Here is a 10,204-nt window from a genome sequence, read left to right as displayed (position 1 = left end):
GGATCTCTGTGAGCTCGAGACCAGCCTGGTCTACAAGAGCTAGTTCCAGGACAGGCTCCAAAGCTACAAAGAAACCCTGTCTTGAAAACAAAACAATAACAAAAAAATCAGTATCCCAGCACTCAAGAGGCAGAGGCAGGTGGACTTCTGAGTTCTAGGCCGGCCTAATTTGCAGAGCAAGCATTAGGACAGCCATAGCTGTTACACAGAGAAACCCTGTATTGAAAAAACAAATTAAAAAAATCAGTATTCTGTATAAAATAAAATCAGTGGTTTTTGCTCCATTTTACCTAACAAAACCTTGTGTTGAAACTGTTTAAATAGCCCTGTATCAAAGTCATTTGATTGGCTTCTACTCTAGATGATGTTATTATAAGTGAAAGGGATTTTACTAATTGATATATATTGTTTATATTATTAATTTGATCACTTGTACCCATATGATAATTATGATTTTATACTGTGAAATAGGTTTTTCTCAATAATTTATGTATTTTCCTTGAATGCTTTTAATATTTGTTTTTATTTTGTGTGCATTGATGTCTTGCCTGCCTGTGTGTCTTTGTGAGCATGTCATATCCCTGGAATTAGAGCCACAGACAGTTGTCAGCTGCCAAGTGGGTTCTGGGATTTGAATTTGGGTCCTCTGGAATAGTAGCCAGTGCTCCCAACCACTGAGTCATCTTTCCAGCCCCCTTGAATACTTTTAAAAGTTATTTTAAAATTTGTGTTTATATATCAAAAGGCAGCACAAAAACTTAATTTTCCCCCTTTGGAGAGTTCAGTTCATGGAGATGTTTTCCCCTCATACATTCTCTTACCTGGTAACACATTGTAACTTGATTCTACTCCAAGAGGACTTAGAAGGGATTCTAAGTTTTCCTCCACACTGTAGTCAGAGTTGGTAGTGGGTAATGGAGCTTTTGCTGCAGCAGCGGTTTGCTGATTTCCAAGCTGCCTGTTTGCTCTGTGGTGGAGTGAGGAGCTTTTCCTGAGTCTTCTCTGATGTATCCTCCTCCTCTGCTTCCCAGTACCTTGTTCTCTTTGTTCACAATCAGTTTGGAAAATGATAAGCAGAATGAGACAAAACAAAACGGCATGCTTCATGTTTGATTTTTTTTTTCACCAACAAACTTCTAAAAGGAAACAAAAATTCAAGTTAGTAGTGACTACATTTTTACTTCAGAAAATTGACCTAATTGGTTTATGAAGCAGCAGGCAGGCTTTTGGGAGTAGTATCAGTGTGATGTGTGGTCTTGAATCGGTCAATATTACTGCCACATCAGATTTTGGAATATCTATATCTCTAGACAAGATCTGAGCCAAGATTTTCTATAAAGGGTCAAATAGTAAATATCTAACCCTTTTTAGATTATTTGTTCTCTGTCCTAACTATTCACTTAGTTACTGTAATCTTGAATCCGCCATAGATGTAAAATGCAAACGCCTGCAGCAGCAGACCCCTGTTTCCTAAAGTGCTGTAGAGTTTGGACAGCTGCTTCTCATTACCTGTCTGCTAGAGTGTCACCCACACTTCTTCTGTTATTTTCATCACTACTTGTGGTTTTTGTTTTTTGTTTTGTTTTGTTTTGTTTTGTTTTGTTTTTGCTGGGGAGCAGTGCATGGTTATTCTTTATAAAAGTGACTGTGAAATAGCATTTTTTTAGAGTGTGTTGGGGAGGTGTGTATGTGTGCACCTGTGCATATCAAGGAACAAGATCAACACTAGGTGACTTCCTCAGTCACTCTCCACCATATCTTTTGAGACAGGGTTTCTCACGGAACCCAGAGCTAACCAATTGACTCTGCTGGCTTGCCAGCATCTGGAGATCTGTCTCACCCCCTACCATGCCTTTAGCACTAAGGTTACAGATGTGAGATTTCATGCTTTTGCAATAAGCACTTTACCCAATGAGCCATTTCCCCAGCCCTGAACTTTTTATTTTTCGGGGAGGGCAGTGCTTTACATGTGGATGAGTGGGTATACAGGCATATGGAGGTCATCCTCAGGAATGCTGTTCACCTGCTTTGAAACAAGGTTTTTCATTTGCCTGAGGTTTACCAATAAGGCCAAACTGCTTAGCCTTTGGGCCCCAGGGATCCACCTATCCCCACCCCTAGTGCTGGGATTACAGGAACATATCACTGTATCCTATTTTTGTATGGGTTTTAGGCACTCTAACATAAGGTTCTCACACTTAGAAGGCAAGTGCTTTACCAAATGAGCCATCCTTTTGGCTCCAGAACAAGTAACTTAATCAAGACTAGTTCAGCTCCCTGTATGTAGTACAGCTAAAAAATGAATTTAAGAAATAGTATTTGTTTGTTTGTTTATTTGTTTTGTTTTTGATTTGACAGCAGCGTTGTGACAGATAGGCTGGTGCACCTCCACAGTAACCACAAGGGTTGCCTTCAGAGGGTTCAAACTCAGCGAGGCCTTCCAGGCAAGGCCGGCATTTTCCACAGCCTCTCAAATCAGCAGCTGAGGCATCTTTAGTGCTCCCCTTCACCTTGGCCTGGAAGCCTCCCACTTTCCTCTGATTGAGTCCCCTTGTGGTCAGCGTTTCCAGACATAAAGAGCCTCTGCACAAAGTCTAGCATCCCTTCCTTGTAATAACTCACCACATTAGTAGTAAGAGGCACTTACTTCATTTAGTAATTGCCAACTATAGGAAGCTTGCATTTAGCAGTAACTCATAGTGAAATGTAAGGTTTTCTTGTAAAGCTCGAGGATGAGGACTCTCTCACCTCTGCCAGTGCTCTGCTGGGTTTTCTAGCAAGTATAGTGGTACAAACCAGTAAACAAAAGAGATCCAGGACTTCAGGAAGCTATTGCTCTACCTTTCAATAAAACCCTTCATTGTACTTTTAAAAATATCCAGATGTAGATAAATAACATTCTATAGTCTCTAGAGATTTATTTTTAATGAGAAACAGTTCATAGTTGCCGACTTAGCAATTATAAACCAGTATTTGCTGAAATTTCATTTAGTCTAGACAGGGAAAAGTAAAATAATTTTTTTCAAAAATATAGAAAATCTTGTGGAATCTACTTAAAAATCTGCTGTAACCAGTCAGGTTTCAGGTATAATATCAATCTAAAAATCAAGATTGTTTCTCTGTGATTTCAAAAAATAGGGAATTCACATTCCCAGTTGTGGACAGGTATCTGCTCTGAAAAAGGATCTCTGAAGTGCTGCTGAAAGAAATAGAATGAGACCTTTATAATGAAAATGTTTACCCTATATATGGATCAGATGACTCAGGGTTGCTAAATTCTTAGTTCTCCTCAAATTGATCTACACACTCTTCACAAATCTAGTCCTAATTCTACCAGGTGCTTGGGCAAAAATTCACCATCTGGACCAGGCATAGTGGCACACCTATAATCCAGTCCAGTGCAGGAGGTTGAAAATTGGGGTCAGCCTGGGTGACAAAATTGTAGTTTATGGTAGAATTTTTTTAAAGTATGTATGACACTGTTGATTCAATCTCTCGTTCTTGTTAAAAAGGCAAAAGAAGGGCTGGTGAAATGGCCTAGCGGGTAAAGGTGCTCGCCAAAAAACTTAACATCCTTGAGACCCACATAATGGAAAGAGAGAAATAACTCCCAAACATTTCCTCCTACCAGTACATGTACTCTGTGGCGTGCATATGTATGCACATTCACATGCACACATGGTAAATAGTAATTATAACTTTAAAAATTAAGAGCCGGAGAGGTGGCTCAGCAATTAAGAGTACTAGGTGTTCTGAAAGAGGACCCAGGTTCGATTCCCCAGCATCCACATGGTAGTTCACAACTATCTCTACCTAGGGCTGGAGAGATGGCTTAGAGGTTAAGAGCATTGCCTGCTCTTCCAAAGGTCCTGAGTTCAATTCCCAGCAACCACATGGTGGCTCACAACCATCTGTGAGGAGGTCTGGCGCCCTCTTCTGGCCTTCAGGCATACACACAGACAGAATATTGTATACATAATAAATAAATAAATATAAAAAAAACCCAACTATTTCTACCTAGAATTCTGATGCCTCACCTCCAAGGGTAATACATGCACATTTTGCAAAGGCATACAGGCAAGAAAGCACTAATAAAAAATAAAATAATCTGGGCGGTGGTGGCGCACGCCTTTAATCCCAGCACTCGGGAGGCAGAGGCAGGCAGATCTCTGTGAGTTCGAGGCCAGCCTGGTCTACAAGAGCTAGTTCCAGGACAGGCTCCAAAGCCACAGAGAAACCCTGTCTCAAAAAACCACAAAAAAAAAAAAGAAAAAAGAAAACACTCATATAGATAAAAATAAATTAATTTTTAAAAAATTAAAATATAAAGAAGAAATTGTTTCATGATATGAAAAATCATATGAAATTGAAATTTTATTGTTTCAATATAAAGTTTCATTGGAACATAGCATCTTCTTTATTTATGGCTTTGTACTGTTTTGTATTTTGTTGTTTGTGACTTTGTACCATAAGTCAAAATCAGGCCTGCAAGACATATAATTTATACTCAAGATCATAAGTTTTTATTCAAAGCTTAGAACAGTGTTTCTTAATTGGGGATGATTTGTACCCCAGGGGATATATAACAATGTCTGACACATATAGACATTTTAGTCATCCTAGCTGGGAGCAGCTCTACAGGCAGAGGGTAGTACGAATCATCCTACAGGGTACAGTCTTCCACAACAAAGAATTAGCTGAGCAAAATATTGGTAGTGCTGAAGTGGAATAACCCTGATTGGGAGAAGCAGTTACTCTAGGTTTTAATTATGACATTGAAATGTTATTATAGACTAAACATAGTATGTTTTAATTGGATGGAGTCAATGGCTAGTTATGAAAAGGAAGAGTGAGAAATTAGTTGTTGGTTTCATATGATAGCCTCCTTCTTAAAAGTTTTTCTCCTAACTCCAGACTTACTTTTTTTTTTTTTTTTTTTTTTTTTTTTTTTGGTTTTTCGAAACGGTTTCTCTGTGGCTTTGGAGCCTGTTCTGGAACTAGCTCTTAGACCAGGCTGGTCTCGAACTCACAGAGATCCACCTGCCTCTGCCTCCCGAGTGCTGGGATTAAAGGTGTGCGCCACCACTGCCCGGCTCAGACTTACTTTTCATTTTATCTGTTTCCATTTCTAGTATGTAAGCATGTCACATTTAGGATAACCTAAATGTGTTATCCTTTGTTTAAAAATCTGGCATGTGGCAATAATGTTGATGTCATTGTCCATATCAAGTATGTAGCTTGTGTATTCCAAAGTGTTTGGTTTATGGTCGGTCCCCCTTCAGGTTGATGTTTCTTTTCCCATTTCTGAGAACTGAGCTCAGGATCTTTCCCATTCCAGATGATCACTCTACCACTTGACTGACATCTACAGCCTTTTCTTCACTCTGAGACAAGTGTCTCTTTAAGTTATCAATATGGCCTCAAACTTGAAGTCCTCCTACCTCAGCCTCCTAGGCAAAAGCATGCACCACAGCGTTTCTGTGGTGCTCAGGTAACCCTGTTGTTCCCTAGCATTCTACATGGGTCAAGTGCTGCTTCACTATATACGGCTCACTTTGAGTGTCTGACGTCATCTGCATTTGTTTCCACGGGTAGAGAATTCAGTATCCCCTTCCTCACTATCTTGTCTATATAATACTTGGAAAGTTCTTCCTTTGGCCAGGCTTGTCCACAGTTTTCTTTTAATTCTGTTTGTTTGTTTGTTTGTTTTTCGAGACAGGGTTTCTCTATCTTTGGAGCCTGTCCTGGCACTAGCTCAGTAGACCAGGCTGCCTCCCAAGTGCTGTGACTAATGGCATGTGCCACCACTGCCTGGCAAATTCAGTGTATCTTTCATGACCTCTTCTAGATACATATACTCATATATATTTAAACATCTATTATATATATAAATGAAATTTATTTATTTAAACATAAATGGGAAAAGTCTATATATTATACTCCAACCTCTTTCATCCCAGTCAGCAAGAAATTCTGAGCATGTGGGCCCACGCCAGTAGGTTCAAAAGTAGTCTATTCAGCCTGTTTTCATCTTGTAAATTACTCAACAAATTTGGTATCTGATAGTTTAATATTTCTCTTAGTCTTTTTTTTTTAAAAAAAAACAGGTTTCACTACTATCTAGGCTGTTCTTTGCTGTTTTATGTGGCTGAAGTTACCCTTGAATTCCTCATCTTTCTGCCTCTCCATCCCACATGTTATTACATGTACATGTAGGTATACATCACCATTCCTGGCTACTCAGGAACATTCTTAGTCACACATCTTTTGGAAGCATTTTTATATTCTTAATTTTATTTTCAAATTTACAAATAAATTATTAGTAGAGTCTCTTTTTTAACTTACCAGTTTGCCTCCTGTGTTGCTTGGCATTTATAAATTAGATTGGTCAAGTTTATTAATCAAGGTTAAAGCTATGTTATGGGCCTATCCAGCTTCAGAGTTGTCTTATTTTCCCGGCAGTTTTTTTTTTTTTTTTGGTTTTTCGAAACGGTTTCTCTGTGGCTTTGGAGCCTGTTCTGGAACTAGCTCTTAGACCAGGCTGGTCTCGAACTCACAGAGATCCGCCTGCCTCTGCCTCCCGAGTGCTGGGATTAAAGGCGTGCGCCACCACCGCCCAGCTTTTCCTGGCACTTTCATCATTAGGTAGAGGCTTTCCTTATCTCCATTAGTGCTTCAGTAAGAGCTCCTTTGTCTATTAATGTAGCTACTTTCTTTTGGTAATATATGCTTGGCATTTTTGTAGCCTTTCCATATACTTTTCATATACTCTTTGGATTTTAATGCAGTCTGACAATCACTGTATTTGATTGGAACATGCAATCTACTTGTGCTGAATGTTATACTTTTGCCACTTTCTGAGCAATTCTGTGGCTTTAATTCCAGTTACCCCTTCTGGCATAAAAGCTGTTTTTATCATATACTTTAATTCTCTATATATGTTAAGCATACCGTATATAGAGATTATAGATTATGATGAAATGATTGTTTTATTTTTGGGGCGCAGGCAAGATAAAGGTGCTTACCATCAATCCTGGTAACATGAGTTTGACCCCAGGAACTCACACAGTGGAAGGTGAGCACTGACTTCCCCAAGTTACCCTCTGACCTTCACATATACACCATTGCACATGTGTACAAACACAATAAACAACAAATATATGATAAAGAAGATTGTTGTCATTGCTCTGTATCAAAAAACCAATTAGATCAGACATTTTGAACCTCTTATCAATATTTGGAACCCCTGGCCTCATTCACTAGCACATTCTCCAGTTATGACAACCTAGAGTACTTCCACACATTACCAAACAACCTGCTTCACATTTGAGAGCCACTTTCTTAGACTCTCCTAAACACTTGCACTTTTTCTTATCATTCTTTCCTGTGTCTCCAGATCTTTATTCAGATTTTCCTTTTCATTCAAAAAAAAATGTCTTACAGTAATTCATTCTGTACAGTTCTGTTGCAGATCAACTCTTTTTTCAGCTGAAAATGCTTTCATACTTAATTCTCAAAGTACATGTTTGTTGGGTAGATTCTAGTTTGTTTGAGAGAGTTTCTGCTGGGTGGTGGTGGTGTATACCTTTAATCCCAGCACTTGGGAGACAGAGGCAGGTGGATCTTTGTGAGTTTGAGGCCAGCCTGGTCTACAATAGCTAGTGCCAGGACAGGCTCCAGAGCTACAGCAAAACCCTGTCTCAAAAACAAACAAATAAGAGACAGGGTTTCTCTGTAGCTTTGGAGCTTGTCTGGAACTCACTCTACGTAGACCAGGCTGGCCTTGAGCTCACAGAGCTCCTCCAGCCTCTGCTTCCCCCGTGCTGGGATTAAAGGCATGTGCCACCAATGCCCAACTGCTGGGTAGATTTTTAGGTTAATAGTGGCTAACATTTTCAAGATACCACTCCTATATTTTTGTTTGTATTGATTCTACTTTTTGTTTTGTTTTGAAACATGATCTCTTAGAGCCCAGGCTGGTCTCAAACTTACTGATAATCATGGATGACCTTAAATTTCTAATCCTTTTTCCTCGGCTTCCCGCAAGATCACAGGAGTATGGCACCATGCCTTTCTTTGTTGGTTGAATTGAGAAGTCATAACTCAAACCACTTCCTTAAAAATAGCATTTTTTTTCTGACCATTCACATAGAAGGCATGGTTCCTCAATTTTATTGCGTTTGGGATACATGATACAGCATGAATGCATGCTGTTTTTGGTTTTTGGTTTGTTTGCTTGTTTTTTTGAGACAGGTGTTCTTTGTGTAGCTCTGACTGTCCTGGAAGTCACTCTGTAGACCAGGCTGGCCTTGAACTCAGAGATCTGCCTTCCTCTGCTTCCTGAGTGCTGGAATTATGCTGAATTTTTTTTTTTGGTCAGATTTGGGTTGTTTTGTTTTGTTATTGTTGTTTTTTAAGCCCTCATCTGTCTATGCATTAGCACTTTACTCTTTTAAGAACTCTTTTAGGAACTACTGTCATTTGTGTGATAACTTTTTCATTGTGTCTTCCATGTCTCTTTTTTTTTTTGTATTTTTGTTCTTCTGTTGTCACATGATTTATTCTCACAAGTCTAAGTGACCTGGCTCATTAATACTTTGTTCAGCTATGGTTTATGCTTTATTAAATTCATCTGTTGGCCTCCTTATTTCTTTTACAGTATTTTAGTTTTCAGTAAACTATTTTTATTTTCAATTCTATACTACAGTTTTTGACATCATATTCTACTCTTTGAATATTTAATCATGTTTGTCTTTAAGTCTATCTGAAGATCAGGTTTTCAGAACCCTCTTTTTGTTTGTGCTTATTATCTTTCTTTAGAACTTTAGTCATGTTCTTCCAACTCTTCCTTTGATGCCTTCTGAATTCATGCCAGACATTATATAAACACTCATCAAAGATTAAGGCCTGGAGTAATGTATGTTCTGTGTAGAGAAGGTTTTTACATTTTGAATGTGGTGTTACAGAGACTATCAATAAATAATACATCAAGTGGTTTGGAGCTGTGTGATCCAGTATCATCACACTGTGGGTCTTATTTTGATAATGTCACAAGCAGGAATCTCATTGCCCCTACTGCTGGTTCTAGTCTTTGTTTCGTGTTTCTCCCAGCCTTGTGAAGCTATTTTAAAGCTCTATCAAGCTCTCAGCTACCTCTTTTGGAATCCAAAGATGTGTGCAGAAGCAAAGCAGTTTCAGACCTGAGGCAGTCTGGATTTCAGTCTTGTTTGTTTTTTTTTTTTTGTTTGGTTTTTTTTTTGGTTTTTTTTTTTTGGTTTTTCGAGACAGGGTTTCTCTGTGGCTTTGGAGCCTGTCCTGGAACTAGCTCTGTAGACTAGGCTGGTCTCGAACTCACAGAGATCCGCCTGCCTCTGCCTCCCGAGTGCTGGGATTAAAGGCGTGCGCCACCACCGCCCGGCCTGGATTTCAGTCTTATTCCAAATACTGGTTCTGTTTTTTAATCTTCTTGTTTGTTCTCAGCAGATGAGTAGATCCATTTTCCTTGCCAGAGGAAGCGCCTTCAGATACTTTTAGTTTTTTGCAAAAATATGGATTTCTTTCTCGTAGATATGGTAAAAAAAAAATTGTGAATCTTAAATGTCTGAAAATATCTTGTTTGGTTGAAACTAGAATTATAGCTTCGAAATAATTTTTCCCTGAATACTTTTCAGATACCAGCTGAGTATTTTCCTTCTCTTCTCTCATTCTTTTTTTCCTTTGTTACTGGGACTTGCTATATGATGTGGCTAGCCTAGAGCCAACAATGTAGACTAGGCTGACCTTGGACTTGTGGTGGTCCTCCTGCCACTGCCTCCAAGTGTTAGGATGACAAGTGTTAGCTACCATACCCAGCTTGGTCCATTCTTGAAGTATTGTAGTGAGTCAGTTCTCATCCCTTTGTAGGAAGCATTTTTATTCTACCTTCCTGTAGAAATGTTCTACTTTTTAGTATGTCTTTAGCATTTGTAAGGTTTGCTATGAGGAATAACATTGATTTTGTTTCCTCCTTAAAATTTTTTAAACCCATAAACTTCCTTTCTTATCTGATGAACTCTCTGTGCTTAATTTGTTTCCATGCTTACTCAAAGATTTATCCCACCATTCTCCATTTCTTACCCAACACTAGGGATGAAAGAATGAAGCCTAGGGCATTAAAGATGCTTAGCCAAGCACCATAACACTAAACTACATCCCCAGCCCCATC

The 10,204-nt window shown here is 38.9% G+C and overlaps 2 protein-coding genes across 2 annotated transcripts in view; one reads left to right on the top strand and one right to left on the bottom strand.

The window, feature by feature from the left end:
- The window catches only part of Cenpp (centromere protein P), a 198,050-nt gene that overhangs the window by 143,508 nt on the left and 44,338 nt on the right, over positions 1 to 10,204 (top strand). The gene's annotated exons all lie outside the window — the stretch shown is intronic.
- The window catches only part of Ecm2 (extracellular matrix protein 2), a 33,667-nt gene that overhangs the window by 20,521 nt on the left and 2,942 nt on the right, over positions 1 to 10,204 (bottom strand). The window contains exon 2 of the mRNA XM_005355171.2: positions 822 to 1,136. Within this exon, the coding sequence (XP_005355228.1) occupies positions 822 to 1,107 (286 nt within the window). The 5' untranslated portion in view covers positions 1,108 to 1,136. The remainder of the gene's footprint in view (positions 1 to 821; positions 1,137 to 10,204) is intronic.

The sequence above is a fragment of the Microtus ochrogaster genome, chromosome 16 (genome assembly GCF_000317375.1).
Source record: "Microtus ochrogaster isolate Prairie Vole_2 chromosome 16, MicOch1.0, whole genome shotgun sequence".
Classification (NCBI taxonomy): Eukaryota; Metazoa; Chordata; class Mammalia; order Rodentia; family Cricetidae; genus Microtus; species Microtus ochrogaster.
Note: the sequence above shows the minus strand (reverse complement) of the source record. Positions and strands in the feature narration are given on the sequence as shown.